The sequence below is a fragment of the Emydura macquarii genome, unplaced genomic scaffold, assembly GCF_026122565.2.
Source record: "Emydura macquarii macquarii isolate MOO-44397 ecotype Brisbane River unplaced genomic scaffold, CSIRO-AGI_Emac_v2 contig_480, whole genome shotgun sequence".
Lineage (NCBI taxonomy): Eukaryota > Metazoa > Chordata > Testudines > Chelidae > Emydura > Emydura macquarii.
This window is the reverse complement of record NW_027130617.1, coordinates 13,818,972-13,840,857: the sequence shown is the minus strand read 5'-3', so window position 1 is coordinate 13,840,857 and position 21,886 is coordinate 13,818,972. Positions and strand designations below refer to the sequence as shown.

Genomic DNA, 21,886 nt, shown 5'->3' with positions numbered 1-21,886 from the left:
TGTTAAGCACTTTTCACCTAGTAGAAAAAGTAACATCAGTTGCAAGATATAGTATAGACAGGGCCTAACTTGACAATATTAGGTATTTAAACCAAAATCCTGATTGGGGAGGGGCGGAATGTTAGATTTCTATTATATCAGTGTGTCCATGGACTCAATAGAACCTTATCAGTATTTACAAAATAACACTTATGTATGCACTTAAGTGGATATCCTGAGTAGTCCCACCAACTTCACAGTGTGTAAAGTAAAATACAGGATCACAGGATATGGACCTATCTTTGTAACAAATATGCAGCAGGACAAGAAAACAGTTTTGTTTCTTCTTTTATTGCAATATGTTAGAAGATTAACCTTAGATTCAAGAGATTTGGATTACACCTCACATTTAAAAGGTTATATACAGAAAACCTCTCCAAAACAGGTTAGCAGGTAATTTATTTATGAACTAATCCATGAAACATTTTAAATGCCTAAATTACGTTTAAAAAACCCCCAAACACTGTATTTTGCTTACCGGAAGATGAAAGTGTCATGAATTGTTCTTCTGGCTCAGCCTTAATATTTCCTTTCCATTTTAACAAAAAAATTCACAGAAATACACACACACACATACATCTATCTCTATAAATGTTTGCAAATATTTTAATATTTCATACAAAATTCCCCTCGGACAATGAATTATTCTGAGAAAATATTAGAACTAACCTGAGATTATTTTCTCATTCTGAATATTGTCACATCTTATCAGCAGCATCAGCTAGAAATGAACACCAGGATCCCTTTATTCAACCTGAGTTGTGTGTAAAAATATGAATACACTATTCTATATCAAGGAATCTATCCTCTTAGTTTTCAGGAATCACAGAAGTTAAAGATGAAAAAGATCTATTAGATTATCCAACCCATCTTTCTACTAACAGAGAATTTTTCTCTCTGGATAATCTACATGAAATGGATCTAAAGAAACAGATTTTTTCAGAGTACCATGTTACAGCCAGATTCTAACCTCACTTTTACCCATACAATCTCATTGACTTGAATGGAAACATATGTATAATTGAGGGCAAAATTTGCTCTTGGTTTGCAATAGGATTTACCCACACAGGCAGGATCAAAATATAATATAACACAAATGAAGCACTAGCATTAATAAATATTGTGCCCCATAACAGATTCCAATGTGTAGATGGGCATCTTTATTGCAAAAAAGTGTTAGTAAGCCAGCCAATATATGCACACGTTTCCCACTGCTAGTAGTACTAGGTACAAACAAGTAGGAAGAGGAGAATAAACCTCTAAATACTTACAGAATAGCATCCCTTCCTTTGATTATTAATTAAAAGCACCACGTCAGCCTCACACTAGCATCAGAAATTACAGTAATATGGTGACTACAAGCACCAAGTTAAAAAATGTAGATAATAAAAAATGTTAATTACGAATACAATGTGTTTAGACAGGTCAAGAAATGCTTTTCATCATATACGGTTTAGAATGATGTTTTGAACAAAATGGGTGCAAGCTTTCTCTGAAGTTCAAGATTTTCTGGCTTTTGAAGTTGTAAAAAACTCTCAATATTATGTAAACATACAAAATTAACTCTTCAGTTTCACTGGCAACAAATCTAAATGCCACAAATAATTAAAACCTTAACCACAACTAGTCAGTGTATATTATTTTAAGATGTAAAGTTTTCAAAATAAAAAACAGCAACTGGTTATGATACAGTATTTGTGTTGAGCAGCACACCTCACTCTCTCATATGCTCTATTTTAAATGGTTCAACATACATGTGTTAATTGTTAATATACGAGTGTTGATTCAGGATCTGATCCCAGTTATGAAAGTTGTGAAATTGAGAATAACCAGAATCTGTTAAAATAATGTAATGTTAAATACTTTCTGAGATCTGAAAATACTGCCTTAAGTACAGACTGACGATGAAGTTTAGCTATATTTCAAAGTTTTGCTTGTAATCACAGTGCATGCTTGCAAGAAGGCAAAATATATTATATTGGCCATAACTGCCAATTAATTTTCTACATTCTAAATTCAGTGTTAGTGTTCACTATCTTATACAGTCACTATGGTCTCAAGGCTTGCCACATTGCTTCAGTCTGCTGTACTGCTACAGCACTTCTGGAGTAGTCAAGACTATTTCCATTCCACATGCCAATACCCCTTAAACCACGTTTCTTTGCATAGACTGCTTTCAGGGAAATGCTCTGCGGGTTATCATACCACACTTGATGAAAATGACCAAGAGTGTCCTATGAAAAGTTAAGAGTACATTTGTGTTAGCATATATAAATACCATACACAAAGAGGTTGAATGCAATCAATCAAAACTGCAATTATAAATGCAGTAAAAACTCAGATGAATAAAATGTGTACAACGCTTATCCAGACTTATATTTAAAAGTATTCTGCATACAAGACAATCTAAAATTTCCTTTCCCAAAGCATAAGAAGCTTGTGAAAAGGCTTCTTATGTTTGCTTTAAAAAAAAAAAAAAAAACCACTACTCCAGCTATCTTTCTTCTACAATAAACATCTGCTTTCCTGCTAGTATGTTTCCCTGATCTTCAGACAAGCAGTTACAAAGATGTTTGTGTTAATTTAGGTTAAATGATATGACCAGACCTGAGTTTGTATTTTAATGATCAATATAATCTTTTTTAAATTAAATTTAAGGCTTGGGCTAAGATTTCAATAGGTGCAGTCTAATCCAGTAATTGAAGTTCAGTCAAAGAGTATGTGCTTTTCTTCCCAGCAATAAGCATAAGTTTAGACAAAGTTATGGAATTTTGTCAAATAATAATTATATTGCTTTCAGCTAGTGATTATTTTTAATAGCTTTTAGTCATCAGTGTGTGAAAGTTATACAAAATTTAATAGCAGGTAACTGAAAATCCATCTCCAAAGAAACCATAAGAAATATTTAGTGTTTTATCAGCGCACACCACTAATATACAGTCTCACTTTTCCACTACCTCCAGATGGACTTGGATATAGTGAAGAGGGACAGCTGCAGCTCCCTGATCTTGTGCCACGCAGCACCAGCAGAAATTAAGAACGGCTGGGAGTCTTTTTAAACTTACACCACTGGCATAAGGTTCCCAAGAGGCCTGACAGGGAGGATAGGCATAGTGGAACTCTGTCCCACCAAACCCCCTTCCTGGTGTGACATGCATCCTCCCTCTCAATGAAGAGGTGGAAGGCTAGTGCAGTAGCCAGCTCTGCTGTTTCTGCCAGACTTATGTCACAGTTCTGCTGCACAAGCTAAGCTGGAATCCATCCACTCTGCAATACATGAGCATCACAATGTGGACAGATTATACCTGAGAATCTAGCCTTAAAAGCCAGAACTAAGGTTCATGAACACTTAGTCCACAGCACATAAATGTTTGTCTAGGAAACAGCTTACCTTGTATTCATAATATGGAGCCTTCTGCTCCTCGTCCCACAGGCTCCCAGAAATAGAACTATTGACCTGCTTCATTATTGCTCCATAGGTGACCTGATGCCCTGCAGCATCACTACATGGTGCCCCTCGGAAAGGAATATTTGGGAGGGAACAAACATGATCCTGAAAAAATAGGAGTTCTGGTTCATGTCACTTGGATTTACTAAAGCCTTAAGAAGCAATAAGCCTGGAAGAAAATCAGAAAGAGGCACCTACCAAAAAATAACTAAATATCCATACCACATATTAATTCATATCTGTTTCAATAAAATGTAGAGAAAGAAGTTCAAATAATTCAACTCAATTGAAATAAGCCCCTCATACTGGTCTATTGTGGGAAACAAATGCCACTAATATTCACTTAATATTATCTGTATTATAGTAATAATAATAAAAATCAATACTACTTTCTACTTGTAACCCCCCTTGCCAATTTGGGGGCTTCAGAAAAGCAGGTCTCATGAAAAAGAGCAGCAGCAAAGACTGGAACTTAAACTGACATTGCTTGACTCACCTATGGTTCAGCCCTAATGTTTGTGGGGGCTGGCCAAGGAACCTGACTGGCATGCCGGGGCAACCAACTGCAGGTCCCAGAAGGCCTTTATATACCTGGGCTATGTGACCTGAGCACGGCAGGGACCATCATGTGAGGAGGGAGAGAACTAGTTGCAAGGAGTCATGCTAGAAGAGAGGCAGTCTCAAGATCATCTCTCTGCAATAGAAGGGGAGATGGCTATTTTGACTCTCTTTATCAAAGGGCCCGAGACTGACCCAAAGCCCCCAGCTTCACAACGGAGAGACCAACCCCAAGATTCTGCTGCACCAGTGAGTACTGAAAGCCAGTTGAACCAGACAGTCAGGGCTTGAGGCCACCAGGGACTCCATCCAGCTGAAAGGGAGCACTATCAGGTTCCCATCAAGGGATATCAGCCATCCACATCAAACTCCAGTCCCCTTACCACCAAGATAAGGCCTCTAGGGAACACTTGGGGGTCAAGAGGAGGGAGGAGTCCTCTCCCATATCGATTTAGTTCGTGGGCTTTTAATTGCTGGACTTTGGGGCAGGGAGGGGGTTTATTTCTTTAACATCTTTGGTTCCTTTGCCTGTTCCCTTCCTCTTCCTTTTAATTTACCCCATCTTTTCCAGGAGTAAAATGCTGTTTATGTTATTTGTTGATTTATTGTATCCATAAGTTATAACAACCTAGAGATCACAGGGTTGGTTACTAATTTGTGCCCCTGGACACCAAGTGGAGGCACCAAGCACTAAGAAACCAGGGCCCATTGGTCCTAGAGGGGGTCGCTGATTCCCTGAAAAAGGAGGAATAAGAGGCTCCACCACCTTTGGGGGGGATGGCAGGGGTGCCCCAGAAAGAGCTATATACTTATCTAGCTCTTTTCATCCAAAGATTTCAAAGCATTTTCTGATGCCCAAGTCTTTATTTTAATTTCCAGAACAGGAAATGGAGGCTCAGAGAGGTAAAATGACTTGCCTGGGATCACACAGTGAATCACTGGCAGAACGAACTATAACACTGATCTCTTAAATTCCAGTCCTGTGCTCTTATCATTAGAGGTCACACTGTCTTTCCATTTCCTTACCGTAAAAAACTAACTACCAAAAATTATATATCATGCCATAGGAAAATATTTAAAAACACAGTTATGATAGTCTTCATCTTACCTTAAGCAAATCCAGACATCTATAATCATAGCCGTACCAGGGAACACCCATCACAAGCTTTTTAGGATCAATGTTCATATTAATGTAATCATCATATCCTATTTAAAAATAAAATATGAAGTTACATGCATGCTTCTTTTTCCTGCTATATATGCTTACTACTTTGCTGATGCAATATAATATAAAGTAATGTAGTTAATGCAAATCCATATGGGTTTATGGAAAACAGATCCTGTTAAACTAACTTGATATCTTTTTTTATGAGATTATTAGTTTGGTTGATAAAGGTAATAGTGTGTCACTCAACATACCACGACATTCTGATTAAAAAAGTAAAATGATATAAAATTAACATGGCACCAATTAAATAAATTCAAAACTGGCTAGCTGATAAGTCTTAAAATGTAACTGTGAGCAGGGAATCATTATCAAATAGGTCTATTTCCAGTGAGGTCCTGCAGGGATTGGTTCTTGGCACTATGTGTTTAGCATTTTTACCATGACCTGGAAGAAAACATTCAATTATCAATAATAAAGTTTGCAGATGACACAAAAGCTGGGGGAAACAGTAATGAAGAGGACAGCTCACTGATTTAGAGCAATCTGGAACACTTGGTAAACTAGGCACAAGCAAATAATGTATGTTTTAATAGTTAAATGTAAACGGATACATCTAGAAACAAATAATGTAGTGCATACTTACAGGACGGGGGATTCTATTCTAGGAAGCAGTGACTCTGATAAAGATTTAGGGATCATGGTGGATAATCAACTGAACATGACACTGGGGCCAAAAGAGCTAATGCGATCCTGGGATGCACAAAAAGGAGACTCTCAAGTAGGAGTAGAGAGGTTATTTTACCTCTATATTTGGAATTGGTGTGACTGTTGCTGGAATGTTGTGTCCAGTCCTGGTGCCCACAATTCAAGAATCATGTTGATAAATTGCAGAGAGTTCAGAAAAGAGCCATGAGAATGATTAAAGGATTAGAAACTATATAGTGATAAACTTATAGTGATCTATTCAAGGAGTTCAATGTATTTAGCTTAACAAAGAGAAAGTTAAGCCGTGACTTGACAACAATCCATAAGTATCTAGATGGGGAACAAATATTTAATAATGTGCTCTTCAAACTAGCGGAGAAAGATATAACACGATCCAATGGGTGAAAGTTAAAGCTAGACAAATTCAGACAAAAAAATAATAATAATTACACCTCATTTTTAAACAACAACGAGAGTAATTAACCATTGGAACAATTTACCAAGGGTTGTGGTGGATTCTCCATCACTGACAATTTTTAAATCAATACTGTTTTTCTAAAAAGATACATTCCAGTATTATTCTGAAGAAGTTCTATAGCCTGTGTTATACAGGAGTTCAGATGAGAGGATCATAATGGTCCCTTCTGGACTTAGAATCTATGCGTAGAGCAGATTTCTCAACACTAAAATACGAATACGTCTAAGACCCTCTTTCAAATGTAGTTCTTTTGGTATAATATCCTTTTACTGTTTGATCTACTATATGATTTCTTAATATAAGAAACATCTAAAATATAATATAAAATTAAGTATTAAAAAGACAACTTTCTGCAAGATATTTGGAAGTTATAGGGAAGTGCACCAGCTAGCTTTCATAGCCATACTTTCATATGATACTCTGGCCAGCAAGGAAAAAGAGAGGGCATTTAAGACTAAACAGAAAGCTGCCAACCATCTTGAATTTAGAATTCATATTTCAATAAAGTTCTACTTGATGTACAAAAAGAAAAGATAAAGTTAAACATCTTGAACTGACTTATTCTGCTGTTAAGGTAGCTGGAACCCTACAACTCCTGCTCAGGTTGACCTAAACTGCATGAGCTGCTAATCTGCTGTGGAATCCGAACATTTAACACACACAAAACATTTAAAACATTTTCAGTCAAGGAGCCACAAAGATCCGAGGTACCTATTCCCCCACTATGAAAACAGTTCTCTTGGTAGATTTTAGTAGTATCAAAGGCTTCAAGAAAAAAACATTAAAAATGCAATCAAAAGACTTCTAGTATATTTAAGGAAAAGAGTGTCCCCTTCCAATCTTTCAGTTTAAAAAAGAAAACGTGCCAGCTGCTAACATTTTTGACTAATCCTTACCTTGTAAAGTCTGATTGTAGGGAGCGTTGGCTCTTGCAATACACTCTGTCCAGACTTGACTCTGTTCATCGTAAGACATCACAAACAAGAAATCACAGGCATCTGCAATCCCACTGTAGTTGTAGCATCTTTTGTCTATGCATGCTGGAGACCAAGCCACATCAAAGGTGACCTGACAGAGAAAAGCACAACTTTATATCTAGTGTGGAATATATATATTCTATTGCTTTGCTGTTCTGTTTGTTTTGTAAAGCAGAGTTATGTACACTTTAGGGGGATGTTTTCAAAATGTTGCACAGTTTGATCCTTATGGATTGTAAGATGAATTGCATGTAGTTTAATACACACACACAAAAAGAATTACAAACGCTAATTAATAATAATCTATGTAAGAATGTGAAATATGTTGCAATCTTTCATTAATATTTTAGCAAGATGATTGCTAAAGATTTATTAAGTTTTTCTAACACCATGCTGAACTCATCTGTATTTTCAAAGTTTCATTAAGTCATACCCAAAATAGACAAGTGATTTACCACTGGCAGCCAACACAGTTTATAATGAAAATATTGTCAATCCCAGTAAAATTGCTTCTGTTTTAATATCTGAGTTCCATTAAGAATAATTTATAATGATCTTTAGGGAAAAAAAGAGAATATAGCCATATTTGTTCTGTTTGTACAGCACCTAGCACAATGAGGTGCTTGAATACCACCAGTGCTCTTAGATGCTAGGGTAATACAAATAATATGTATTATTAACAATGCACACTTGGGAAATAGTGCCATAGCCTTGTACAGAACTTTAGAGACAAGTGCTCTATATAGTATGAAATAAATTGCAGAGACTTCACAGAGTTAAAATCTATGTTTTTATAAAACAACATTTTGTTTTTACCTGTGATCCTGGAATTTCTCTGTGAAAAGCATCCGTAGTTTCTTTAACCAAAGCTGTTAATGCATAATATTCAGGTGACGTCTCATTAATTTCTTGCTCTATGTCTATATTAATTCCATCCATATACTGCTTTCTGGCCAGGTCCACCTGTCGTGCTATCCAGGCTGCTCTGTTAGCAGGGTCAATAATTTCCTTCACAGGTACATCTCCTAAACAAGAAATCTTAATAAATTACCACTTACTTGAATAATAGACATCAAGGATAGAAGAAAAAAGGCATTATGCCATATACGTTATCTCCATGCTATACGTGGACTGTATAGTGGAAGCCAATTCAAGGGGATGGGGTGCTGGGTTGCTTTTTGGGGGAAGGGAGTTGTCTTGGGTTTTTTTTTTTTTTGGTTTGTTTTTGGTTTTGTTTTTTAAAGTTTCTTGGGAGATCATATTATGGTTTAAGTGAGATTATTCCCGAATTTTTCTTTGCAGTTTCATCCCACTACTTCTGCTTAGTCCTTCTTTACCCGCTATAAACAAATATTCTCCATTCCTCAAAGCTGACACCGTTCTGATAATTCCAGACAGTCAGTGACTCATTCTTCTTATCATGTTTCTTTCTTTTAAGCTTTCCTATAGTTAACTCCTCCCTCATCTTTGTTGCCCTTTTCTGTCTTTTTTTGTATTAAAAAGTCCAAAACTCCATGTTCAACATCTAAGTGTGGCCACAAATGAAGGACTTGATATACAAAATAAACCCCAAATCTGAACAGCATTTTCAGACTCATACCAATTACACTTTTTTCTTAACGTTAATGCTTTACATACCTGTTCCTCTAATATATATTTGGGGTTATTCTTGTCCAAGAACCTCAAAGACTGAATTATAGCTCCTTAATTCAATATTTGATTTTTAAGTATTAAACAAAATACATGGAGCATAGGACCAAAACATGCCCTGCATACGCTTTTCCTCCTTCCACTTCTTCCTCTCCATTCCTACGTGGCTCCTACTGGTCTCCTTCTCAGTAGATCCTTTATTTTGCTACACTGAAATAGTTTTGTTACTTTTAGAGGAGAAGGAATTGATTGAGTTTTGCCTGTTTTATAAGTTTGTTTTTAACTCTGGGTAGTAATGTATTATGGCCTTATGTAAAAGGGGGCATAATATTTCCTTGTAGATTTACATAAATGCCCACAAAACTATAACCAACCTTTTAGTACTACTCTGGATCCTTTAGAATGAGCATAACACAAGAGTTCAGGGTCATACTTTCCAAAAGCTGCCACAGTTGTAATCTGTGACCAATCATAGAACTTCCAGGTTTTTCTTCCAACATCAAACACAAAGACCTACAAAAGCAGAGCAAAAAGTAAAGTCATTCTAATCACACCAAACACTCATGGCAGTTTAATTTAAATTAGGGATGTGTCATTCCTTTCCCTTGCATCCCAAATACATTCTTAGTAGAATAAATAGTTCAATTATTCATGCTTCTTGAAAGCCAGCCTTTATATCTCTAGTGCCTGCCAAATTCAATAGCTGACTGGTCTTAAAATGCAAATAAACTGGCAGGAGCTTTGACAAGATCCAATGTCATTTCCCACTAAACTATGCTGACCCAGTTTATTCATTTTTTGTCAAACAGAAGCTGCCAGATCAAATAAACCTATTGTAACTGATTAGATTAATTGAAACAGTTTGCTAATGAACTAATTTAGACTCATTTAAAACTTTAGGAAGGTCGTCATGGATTACAACTCATTTTATTCTATTAAAAAATAAGACATGATTTAAATGGCTGGATTTTGTAAGTGGCTGAATAAATCATTCCTGTAATTTGACAGTAGACCAAGATTTGCAGGTCAAATCCTAATGAAATTTCAAAGTTTCACATCTAAAGGAGTAATGACCAGAAAGATACTTTAAAGCCCAAATAAAGGAGCAACAGATTAGCCATAAACACGAGTAACAAACGTAACAAAATAGCTCACTCCCAACTCTAGCTTCTGCTCTTCGGGGCGTGTGTGTTCTTTGACCTTAACCTTTCACCTCACTGGCACTGCCAGGCTGGTACAAAGACTCCCCGGCCAATAGGCCCCCTTAAAAACTGAGTCACATCACCTGGAAGAGCAGGGAGCTCCCAGGCAGGTAGCGCCCGTATGAAGGGCTGCGGTCAGCGTGTCCTTGTTTCCAAGCCCTGAAGAGCCACTGCTAGAGCTGGCTGGGGCAGGCCCGTCTCCCCACCCAGCCCCTCTGTAACCACGCGACATCCTGTGGTCCTGAGGGCCCCGTGTGGAGAGACCAGGCGACAGAGGCTCTGGGTTGAGCTGAAAGGAGGGACCCCGATCCGAGGCTCTCTCCCAGGCGGGTGTGGCGATAAGAACCACACGGGCAGGGCAGGGCAGGGCATCCAAGGCCACATGGCGGGTGGGGGTGGCAAGGGGCGGGGCAACCCATGGCGCCGATATAGGCCCCAGTTCAGGGGGCCACACAGGTCACCACTGCATCAGGGCCTGGGATCGGCAGGAGCCAGGGCCCGGCCCCGAGGCCGGATTCCGGAAGGCCCCCGCGCGAGACCTGGGAAGAGAGTGAGGCGCGCAGCACCGATAGGGTGCGGGGCCCTATGGGGGAGACGGCGCAGGAGTCCCCGCAGGGCCCGAGACGAGGGACAGTCCTGTCCTGTTCTGTCCTGTCCTCCTCCCACCCCTCACTCCGCCAGCAGCGCTATTCCCAGAGCCCCTGCGGCGCTCGGAGACGAGGAACTGGGATACCTCGAACTCCCTGGTGCCGTTGATGGGACGACAGAGCGCGGGCTCGCTGCAGGGGCACGCGCTGGGCCCGGAGCTCGAGCCCAGCCGCAAGAGCGCGAGGAGGAGGATAAGAGAGGGACGGCATCCGGAGAGGCGCGCGCCGCTCCCCAACAACCGCCTCATGCTGAGCGCTCGCGCTGCGGGACCGTCACCCCGCCCTGACCAAGGGTTCTCAGAATCTCAGTCAGCTGCGCGCCCTGCGCTTCCGCCTCGAAACAATCCCGCTACGGGAAGGGAAGCGGGCCAATCCCGCTCTAGCTTCTGGAAACTGGCCTGGCCCCTCTCAGCAGCGCCAGGGCTCCTGAGCCCGAGGGGCCCCGGGTAGCCCGCGCCGCGCCGCCCGCCCGCCCGCCCGCCGGGGAATGGGACGGAGGAGAAGGGGCGCCCCCCGGCAGCTCGAGTTAGCGCCTCGGCTGGAAGCGCAGGGGGCATTTCCCGCGGGCCGCGGTTGGAAATTGTGGACTAAGCCGGGCTCCCTCCTCTTGTCACACCGACGAAGCGAGGCGCGCCCCCTAGCGCTCACCGCAGCCCTGGCCGGAGCGGCACGGTGTAGTAACTAGCGCCTGAGGGATGGGCCCGTCACTGACTGACGTGAGCCCCGACCAGGTGGCCGCGCTGGAGTGGAGCTGGGCCTGGTCTCCCTTGCGTTTCTGCCAAGGAGTGTGGCCTGTCATTTCCCCTCCCCCCGCCCTTTTAACAGATGGAGAAACTGAGGCAAAGGGAGCAAATCCGTTCCAAAGGCTGGAGAGGGCCCAGGTGTGAGGGCCACCCCTGGATGAACTCTCAGCTATCGCCCTCTCCCTTCTGCCACCCTCCTTGGTGGCTGGGAACACTACCACTTCCACGCAGCTGGAGGTATTCCCAGGGGAATCAGGCCCTAAGGAGCATTTGTTCCGAAATAGTCTCTGATTTTGGATACCTCAGTTATTGCTACCCAGCTTCAGCTCTCCAGTCCTGATTTTCACAGGCACTGAAAATACCTAACACAAATGTAAGATCTTAGCAGCTGCATGTGCATAACACTGATGAAAATCAAGCCCCGGGTGTGTAATGTTGATTATCCTAAAACTGGGACACACAAAATTAGGCTCCAGACTGGCCCTTGGCAGTGCATGAGTAGACACCTGCACAGTGCCTGTTGAGGATTGGATGTTGGAGGCACCTTTTCAAAGTGTAGCCTTAAATGACTGCTGAAGGTTGCTGGATAGTGCAATAATATAATAATGCTGTGTTTTATTTCTCTATAACAAAATAATTGTGTGTAGTCAAAAATAAACCTGAACAACTGCTTTTAAAGTGCAAACATTTATTAAGGGTATCCAGAATTATTTTCAAAATCTTAAAATATTACATTGAGAAATCATTTTGTGAAATAATTCAGTATTATCGTCACTGTCTGAAACTAGTGTGTCCATGATTGCAGAGAACAAGTATGCATACATCAAAGAAAAAAAACCAAAACACTAGGGGTATCTAACCCTGTGAAATGTAGTGCCATGCTGTACACTGTAGTTGTTTACAGGAACACATTGTATGAGCATCAGCTGTGTTCTCCAAGTCCTCAGACTTCTGGTCTAACCTAATCTGTTCTTCATCAAAGCTGGCTGTGGAGTCTGAAAATAAGAAAATGGGAGGGGAAGTGATGTGAAAGTTATTTGTGTACTTCCTGGAACTCAAATGTGCTAATTCAAATAGATTAGCCACAATTATACAGTTTCAAAATCTGCATTTTGATTACATGAAGAGTAAAGCACACATCTCAAAACTCTAGGCCAAACCAATTACCAAAAAAAGTTGTAGGAACTAGTCTTTACACAGGTACAGCTCCCACTGAACTCAGTGAGAATTTTGAATGCAGGACTCCAGGATCAAACTTGTAATGAGCATCATTATTTGGTATCTTATTTTTTTTAAAGACAATACACTTTTTTTTTAAATCATTCAGGCTAGTGTCTGCTACCCTTATCCGTGTCCAAGTAACATTATTCTGCAAGTAGACTACTGCTTTTTTTCTCCCAAAATTTAGGTTTTGGGGGTATTTGGGTCTTTTTCACATTAGAAATACCAGGTCTTGTCTTCTTTCTCTGTACTGAAGGTTCTTGATAAGCTCTTTGAAGAACATGAATAACAATATCACAGGAGGCTATAGCCTGGACTAGTGCGCTTTCTCCCACAGCTGAAGGAGTAGGGGATGCTAAGTCTTAAGAGAGTCTAACTATCAGACTTGGACTTGTATTATACACCCCCTTGAAAAGGTATGGAGTTGTGAGACTTACCAGCTGGCACACAATGGAAGCCAACAAAGACAGGAGCAGTTCTGGTTGCTGAACATCCTTTCACACAGCGCAAAATTGGCTCGACTGAATAGCATTTTGAGGCCACTTTTTCAAAACCAACTGGCTTCTCAATTTTGATTAGTGTGCGCTGCAGTTTACAAGCTACAAGAAGTCAAAGCATTGGATTTTAAAACAGCTCTAGAAAGCATGTACATTTCCCCAGTTAGAACTGAGTATTACATAGGTGAATCGGTGAAATCAAAGAGATCTAAACAATCAAAGTAGATCAGTCATAAACAATATATTAAATCTGCCCCTATTGAAGTTGATGGGAATTTTACCACTGATTTCAGCGGGAGGAGGATCAGGCACTAAATCCTCTCCTGAGGAATGCCAATGGGATAACAACTGCATGTCTGTAACAAGAGGCATCCTGCAGTAACAGAGCAAGACAGCCCAGGGCAGGTGTTAGACTTTGCAGGCTGGGGCTGCTCCTTTGTGCAAATGCGATGCACATGCCTGACCTGCTCCTAGCAACGTGGACTGACTACATACTACTCAACTTGGGGCATAGTTACATTCCTTTTCTTCCATTTCACACCCCCTTTGGCCATAAAGGACATTCTGACTTCTTACAGGGATGTAGCTGCTAATATTTTTTTGTATATCAGGGCAAGATGTCAAGTGCCCCACCATCTATCCATTATTGTGTTGTCCCTCTATAGCTCCTTCTCAGTCTAGTGCAGTGGTTCTCACCCCAATCAGCACACAGCTGCGGCCCATGTAACATTCTCAGAGCCAAACAGGTTGTTTATGTACTGCGTGGATGTGGCCCACAATGGTAAATAGACTGAGAACCACTGTCCTAGTGTAATTAGGGGAGAGAAATTTTACATTTTTGATAGACAAACAGAAGCATGAAAGCAACAATTACAAACCAGCAATAAAGATGTGCCAAATAAAATGACTTATCAGCCTTCAAAGAATATCTGTTTTTCATAGGTAGTTACTGGTTCTTACCTGACATATTGCCAAAGTCATTTTTATGTTTATTTAGCGCACACACATCCCTCGTGTAGTTGCACAATACAAAGTAACCTGGTAGAACTGCAACAACACAGGACCTTGCAATAAACTGCCAGTCTCAGGAAAATTTACTTTCTTTTATATGGGGACACCAACCACAGTGATAGTGAAAAACATGCAGCAGCGGCAGACTGGCAGGTACTCTATTGTCCACTTCTGCTTCAGAACTTGGATCCAATATAGCACATATATCTATATAAATATTGTAGCTATTCTTGAGGCTGTTCATTTGTCATACCTGATAACACCACTAATATATTTTAGAATCTTCATACCTCCAGCACAGGGCTCTTCTGAGAGAATCCAAGAATGAGCAAAGCTCACTGCATCTTTAGCTACATATCCACTAGGCATTTGATATTTCTGTTTACTCTCACCATCATATTTTCCGCAAATACCACATGTTTTTCCGGCCATCCAGAAACTAACTTGAATCTTCATGAAAACAAAGCAAAGGTTAATTTAAATGTTTATTTTATAAAAATGAAAACACTAGCAGTGAAGAAAAAATACTGTACCTTAAGTGTATGTCCATCATAATAAAGTTTATCTATGCCATACTCTGGGGCTTTTACTGACAAACCTTCCTTCTCACTGCTGATCAGCAAGTATGCATCTGCAACATAACAGCAAAATGATCTTTCTTTGAAAGGCAAAAGCCACTCTTTTAGAGCCTGATCCAATTCCCATTTAAGTAAGAGTCTCCTATTAACTTCAATGGCATTTGGATCGGGCTCTTAATTTGGCAAGTCTCTAATATCTCAGTCCTGAAATCAGATTTGCTAATGAGGACCTGTGCTCTAGTACCCAGCCCCCATGACTCCATAAAGGTTGCAGGATCAGGGTTGCCAACCATCCATAAATTTACAGACAGTCAGTAAAAAAATGTATAATTTTAACAGTCAGTCATCCGTAAATAAATGAAAATGTACATAAAATTGGGTAGAAATAAAACATATTGTATTTTGACATTGATTGTCATCATACAGAATCACTTCTTGGTTCATAAAACTACACTGATCATGACTTTATCAGTTTTTTGTTTTCTATTATTGCACACACCTAAAGAACCCGATTAATCAATTAACTGCAGCTAAAACAATTGTGTAATTTCAAATTCCTGTGTACAGAATATCATGAGTGAGTACACACTTTTATGACATTATTGTATTGTTTATGGCATTTTTAGTAATGTTGGTAAAAAGTTTACTGTGTCAGTAAAAAAAAATTAACTTCATATCTTCATGTCAATAAAAACTAAAATGTAAGGTTGGCAACCCTGATTCAGGGCATAACATAATAATAATTACATATTAAATCAATTTGAGAATAAATGTTTATAAAATATACCCTGAATACAGTCAAACTACAATTCCTATAGTATTGACAGTTAGTTGTGGAGGGGAAAGGCATGTCCTAACATTGTTCTGGCTGCATGACATAGAAAGAAGCTGATTTTTTTAATATAATTTGGGGGAAATAATTTTTAAAACACCAATACAATCCATTTTTACTATTTAAATGAGCCATTGTTGGCTTAAAATAAACAAATAATGCCCCCAAATCAGAAAACATAACTATTGGAAACAGTAATAAAAATGTGGGACCAAACTGTGACAATTGCCTACAGTCCAGTCATGTAGAACAGGAATGGGGTACAGTTAAAAATGACCACTGCTCTGCTAGAGTCCCAGAGACACTTGGCAAAGCCTCCCTGCCCTACACAGTGGCCACTACTTTAGCCAAGATGCTGCAGTGCTGTAGCTGCTGTAACTCCATTACTCCATTTGTACAAATAGAGTGAGGCTAATTTTTTGTGCAAAATGTTTTTGGGCAAAAAGTTTGGCTTCATCAAAACGTTTAACAAATTTATGTCAGTCTGCCAAACTGTTCTGGTCAGAAGAAAAAAAACTTAAAAAAAAAATTCTGAAAAAAAAGTGAAACGTTTGATTTCAACATTTTCAGAATGAAATTTTTCATTTAAAATTACTTTTTGAACCAAAATCTTCCATTTTATTTTTTTTAAAAATCAAAAATATTTACAAATGCCTGAAACCTTTTCATTTTGGGTAGAATGAAACATTGCGTTTTATCCAATTTTTTAATTTTTTTGGAATTGCCAAACAAACAGAAACACCTATTATTCACACAGCTCTGTGTGCAAGATTATGCAGAGCCAGCGTCTCCTTTCTTTGCCCATCTTCTTTGCTGCCCTCCACAATAGCCTCTGTGGAGCAAGTGCAAAGAATCACCATGTGGCATGCAGAGGGTGAACAGGCCACCCTGTACATTGCTCTGTCATGGTCTGTCTGTCCCCAAGTGACACCCCCCCCCCCCCCCCCCCCCGCTGCAGGTCTTCAATGATGCCAAGAGCCTTGGTCTGCCTCTCCAGATCAGGGTGAATTTTATCCTGAGAGAGGTCTGCAGAACCATGCTCTTAAATACTATTCCCCAGCCATGAGTCTGATAATAACATTGTTGGGTTTTAATTAAAATACTGCTGCTGCATTTATGGGGCTGACCTGCCTGATGTGGTTCTCCCTCTTTCTTCTTCAAATATATAGCAGGAAAGATTAAATGCAATATCAAAATATGCTGTGTCACCTACCGGAATTAGATGTGTATGGAAGATTCTCTGCTTGGGTTTGAACACCATTGATCATCAACTGGATGAGGCCATTTGAAGGATACATGTCAATTTCACTTTGAAAACAGAACAAAATGAGTTTAAGGGAATGCTTTTCTTTTGTGCTACATAACTCACAATTCATAAACATTGTAGATCTTACCCTACAGGGCCCTGAGTCCCCTTACCACCCTGAAGTGAAGCAACCCAGTACACTGTTGGAGTTAAACAAATATTTCTATAATAATTAAAGTGAGTTGATGGTGCTCCACATTCCACAGGCAAATTGGGTTCTCTGTGGCAAAATGATTATCTCTCTGATTATCTGAAAATACTGCATATTGCAGCATTTTCCCCAGGAAAAATATGTTTTAAAATGCTGTTTAGACATTATGGTTACCTTAAACAGCTTAATTACGCAAAAATATTTTAGCAATCATGATACACTATTCATAATGGTTTAAATGAGAATTTTTAACAAAGGAGACACAAAATAAAAGACAATGCTGTTTCCTTATTGAATTACCAATTTAAAATACAAATGATCAGTAAGAATGGAGATTCATTCACTTTTTTAAAATGTTAACAAAGGAGTTCACCTCTCCTGAAAGGTGTTAGCCCGTTTGAATTCTAGGGAGTAGTAGGCAGAGCCCACCAAACTAAAGGCCCCATTAGGTGAAAAAGGGACCACAAGACCCAGGAAACAAATGATTACTTGGGACAAAAAACTGATAAAACAGGAATGGGAATGCTGGTCAAACTAGGGTACTGTCAGGCAGTGGTTCCCAACCTTTGTAAATGAAAGTCCCACTAGTTAACAGTAGGTAAAACACGCATCCCCCACCCTCCCCACACCAGCCATAAACACACATAACCCCTATAAGTACATATAATGATAGTAATCATAACACTAAATTATATTAATAATAATAATACATTATTCTTACATGAGTGAGAAGTTAGGCCTATCCTGGCGCAGCCACCGCCGCACGCCTCGTGTGGCCCTGCCTCTTTCCATCCCTCATGGATTGAGGGTAATGAAGGCGGGCTCTGGCGGGCTGGCTAGGGCTGCTGCAGGCCCCCAGGCATTGCGGGGCTGGGTGAGGCTGCTCCTCCACTCTGGCCAGAGTGGAGCTCAGGGCTACTGCTCTTCTGCTCCGGTCAGTGCAGAACTTGAGGCTGCTGTGCCTAGCACGGAGCTCGGGGGGCTAAATGACCTCCATATTACTGAAGCCTCATGGACCCCCTGTAATCTTTGGTGCCCCCCCAAGGAGGTCCCGCCCCCCCCCCAGGTTGGGAACTGTTGCTGTAAGAGGACACCAAGCAGAAAACCTTGGACAGCACCCACTGCTCTGCAAATGAGAACAAGGAGTCAGTGGATGGGGCCCAGAGGAACTCTGCCAGGATGCATGAAATGACCAGGGAATGGAAAAAGGTCTGGGAATGGAAAAAAACTCCACAATCACAGAGAAACTCCCTGATGCAAAAGGTACTAGACTGACCGCCTTGGAGCCTGCAACTTTTGTACAGCATACTGCAAGCTGCCCTATGCTGCCCCAATTTATACCTCATCTAAGAGAGACCACCTACGTTTCAAGGAAATAAAGGACAACGCTCCCACAATGTTTTGTGTGGTACATAATCATACACACATTATAATATCAAACTTTTGTATTACAGTGTACAACTCTGCACAATTGTTCCTGCAATATAAGAAGCGTGTATCCTACAATGAATTGATAATGGATCGATTAAGCACCAAATAAGGGGTGACCTAACAGCTCACCTCAGTTTCCATCTACATTCAATCCTTGTCCTCTCTGCTGAGATTACCAAGCAGGATGCTAACTAGTATAATTGTAATCCTTGTACCTGCTCCCGAAGAACTGGACTGAAACAACCAACTAATTTCTCATAGTTTAATGAACAGCTGTCAGGTGGCAAAGATTTTTGGTTAGTGCAAACCGCAGTTGCATTTAAAAAAGGGACCTGTAGGTGAAAAGTTCCGGGTATCTTTCCATTGACTTCAATAGCCATTGGATAAACCCTTTGCCATTACCAAGCCCCATTCACCATCTAGCACTCAAATTCCCTTGTGAGCATTTTTCTCTAATTATTCTCTAATTTTCATCTAATTGCCATATTCTCTGGAATTACTTACTGACTGGCAAGTTTGATATTGATTGCTTTAAGGTCAGTAGACTCTTCAGCTTTCTTCATCATCACCAGGAATTTCAGTTCTGGACTACAGTCTTGGGCCAAGACATGGTAGCAATTTGCAGGCATTGAGTAGTTAAATTCAACTTCATTGAAGGTTGTGATCGTATTTTGGGAGACGGAACAATGACCTGAAAAAAAAGCCCCCAATTAGTAAGCTTTTTCCATTTTAGGTATTCTAATGTAGTAATTGTTTTTTAATACGTTGGGCCAATTTCTGTTCTCACCTACGCCCGTGTAAATTCAAAGTAACTCCATTGGAATAAATAATTTCAGATTGGCTCCAGTCTGAGAAAAGCATTTGGCCCATCACTGCACACAAGTGAGCAGAAATATGATCATTACAAATACTGTGAGATAAATTCTGCTCTTACTTGTTCTGGTGCTACCCTATAAATTTGGCCTTTTGACTTCAGTAACCTTGATATTATGTAAATGAGAGCAGAATTTATCCCAGCGTGTTAATAATAATGATCTCATCATTGACTTCAGAGGAGTAGCACCAGAAGATGGAGTTACATGACAGAGAGCTTTTGGCAGTTTATACAGGTTTATCGATTATATTGAGTTACATCAGGATTAGAGCTGGTTAAGAAACATAAAACAAAACCTACAGAATGTCTGCATTCTCCACCACCCCACTTTTCACTGAAATGTCATTCTCAGAAATTTGCCTACCAGCTATAATCAGCTTTGACTTCAATAAAGTTGCAGCAGGGAGAATTTGTCAAAGTGGGTTTACACTGGTGTAACTGAGAGCAGAATTGAAACCTATATGTTTTCTTATTAAGTTTCTGTAACAAACGTAGAGATCAATTCTGTAGTCCTCCACATTGGCCAAATTCAGCTGTGAAACAAATCTATTGACTTCAGACGAATTGTGCCCACTTACACCAGAGCATAATTTGGCCCTTTCATTGAAAATTTTACCTGAAAAAGGATTGCATAAGTGGGTCCCTAATACTTCATTGCTGAAAAAGTAGACCCTTAAATACAAAAATAAAGGAGGTGAGATTATGGCCCAGATTTGCAAATGGTTTTGGCTGCCCTTTAAGGAGCCTAAAGCTAATCACCCGACTACTGAGGCGCTCAAAATGATTGGTCACTTGAACATTTTGATCAGACATTCCAATCTATTTTTATCTAGGATTCTAAAGAGGTAATGAATCTGACACAAAATAATGTGTGTAAATTTGGGAGAATGTGTGTTTTTCACTGCTGTCAATGGGCAGAATCAATCCCTAATTTCTGACCAGGATTTGAATGTTTTTAGATGTTAGTACAACATTGAGCCAAATTTCGCTATCATTTGCACCTATGCAACCTAAGCTCACCTTGATTATAGATGTAAAGTTTTTGTTTGCAGTCCAATTTATTTTTTAATTAATGTAAAATAATTCCAAATAATTAAAAAAAAAAAAGATATTGACAGAGTCTGTAGAGTGCATGTTTTTGAAGATGATGTATTACTGACCTTTAAGATTCTCAATGACTGAGGATGGTATTTTAGTGAAGAAATTCCAAGCAGGATACTGCAGTGCTGAAGTTGATATATGTGGATCTAAAGGGACTGGCAATGGAAGGCTAATGGCTCTGTCATAAATTGTGAGCTGAAAAGGAATCAGAAAACGTATTAGAATCTGGATACAAAATGTGCCAAATTTCCGCAAAATCAGTATTTTTGGTAACATTCAAAGGAGGCTGTGTTGTGCTTTAGCCTTTCACGGATAGAAATCTAAGTTAGAATTCAGATTTGAGTCACAAGTGAAAAGGAATGGAAGTCCCAATTTGTCTATACTACAGAATGACTGTACAGATGGCGCATATGAAGTCTCTGGAATAACAAAGGTGATATAGATTAGCTCTGAGGTTCATTAATAGAGCTCTTTGAGGAAACATATATCTCAAACATCCACTGCCCAAATGGCTTGGGACCTGTTTACCAGAGAGACAAACTCTCCTGGTCTGTACTATCACAGTGAAGATCAGTGAAGCCTTAGACTGGAGATATATCCGTTTAAAAGGGCTGCTGGTAGGACATTATCTGTCAGGTGTCCTCAATGGAGTCTAAAGCCAGTAATTTGTTCTCAATGGTAATTGGTTCTCCCCCTTTTTGGCTCTCCAAAGCCTGGATTTGGCAGCTTTCCAAGTTTCTTCCTGGAGATTTGGGGAGGTGGTACCCTGAAGGCTGACTGGTTTTTTATTAGTTATTTGTTTATGTATTTATTATGCTGGATGTGGAAGAGCTCTATTTTATTTGCTTTTTTGGTTTTTATTCATTAGAGTAGAAAAAAAGTCAATTACAAGATATTTTTATTATGAAACAAAATTATGTAAAAGCACCAAGAGTGTGGATTGGGAGCTTACTCATGTTTTTATACATTGAAAAAAATATTTGTGGTTCAAACCAAAACTCTTAAAACCTTCAATTTCATGCTCACTAAATTCTCTGGCAAACTTTAAAAGAAAAAAGAGTAAAATATTTACACCAGGTAGCTTGAGAACAGCATCACAGGTTCTTGGAGAAGTTAGAGTCACAACCACAGTAGCCTGTCGAGAGGGATTGTTCTGTTCCCTTTGGGACAATCCAAGCATGTATGCAACTCCTGGAACAACTGTGTAGAACCTAGAAGAGGGAATAAGTGATTTAATTGATCTTCCTGTGAAGAGTTTATTTAAATTCA

The 21,886-nt window shown here is 39.7% G+C and overlaps 2 protein-coding genes across 3 annotated transcripts in view; both read right to left on the bottom strand.

The window, feature by feature from the left end:
- Positions 1-1,102: 1,102 nt before the first annotated feature.
- Positions 1,103-11,170, bottom strand: CTBS (chitobiase). Its single transcript, XM_067538575.1, has 7 exons — positions 10,959-11,170; positions 9,398-9,536; positions 8,190-8,398; positions 7,293-7,464; positions 5,154-5,251; positions 3,431-3,592; positions 1,103-2,273 (listed from the first exon to the last, which is right to left on the bottom strand). The coding sequence occupies exons 1-7, from the start codon at positions 11,118-11,120 to the stop codon at positions 2,088-2,090; spliced, it is 1,128 nt and encodes a 375-aa protein (XP_067394676.1). The 5' UTR covers positions 11,121-11,170; the 3' UTR covers positions 1,103-2,087.
- Positions 11,171-12,286: 1,116 nt separating this feature from the next.
- The window catches only part of LOC137146916 (vitellogenin-2-like), a 32,375-nt gene continuing 22,775 nt past the window's right edge, over positions 12,287-21,886 (bottom strand). For both annotated transcript variants that reach the window (XM_067538571.1, XM_067538572.1), the window contains 8 exons: positions 21,690-21,828; positions 20,677-20,812; positions 19,147-19,333; positions 16,968-17,062; positions 14,878-14,975; positions 14,635-14,794; positions 13,274-13,435; positions 12,287-12,610 (listed from right to left, as the gene is read on the bottom strand). In XM_067538571.1, the coding sequence (XP_067394672.1) occupies positions 12,471-12,610; positions 13,274-13,435; positions 14,635-14,794; positions 14,878-14,975; positions 16,968-17,062; positions 19,147-19,333; positions 20,677-20,812; positions 21,690-21,828 (1,117 nt within the window). In that variant the 3' untranslated portion in view covers positions 12,287-12,470. The remainder of the gene's footprint in view (positions 12,611-13,273; positions 13,436-14,634; positions 14,795-14,877; positions 14,976-16,967; positions 17,063-19,146; positions 19,334-20,676; positions 20,813-21,689; positions 21,829-21,886) is intronic.

Excerpts from the sequence above, each read along its gene's own strand:
- CTBS (XM_067538575.1), bottom strand. The coding sequence starts at position 11,120 with ATGAGGCGGTTGTTGGGGAGCGGCGCGCGCCTCTCCGGATGCCGTCCC. Across the intron at positions 5,252-7,292 it reads CTACAATCAGACTTTACAAG|GATATGATGATTACATTAAT; the intron begins GTAAGGATTAGT and ends ATTTTTAAATAG. Across the intron at positions 2,274-3,430 it reads CTCCATATTATGAATACAAG|GACACTCTTGGTCATTTTCA; the intron begins GTAAGCTGTTTC and ends AACTTTTCATAG.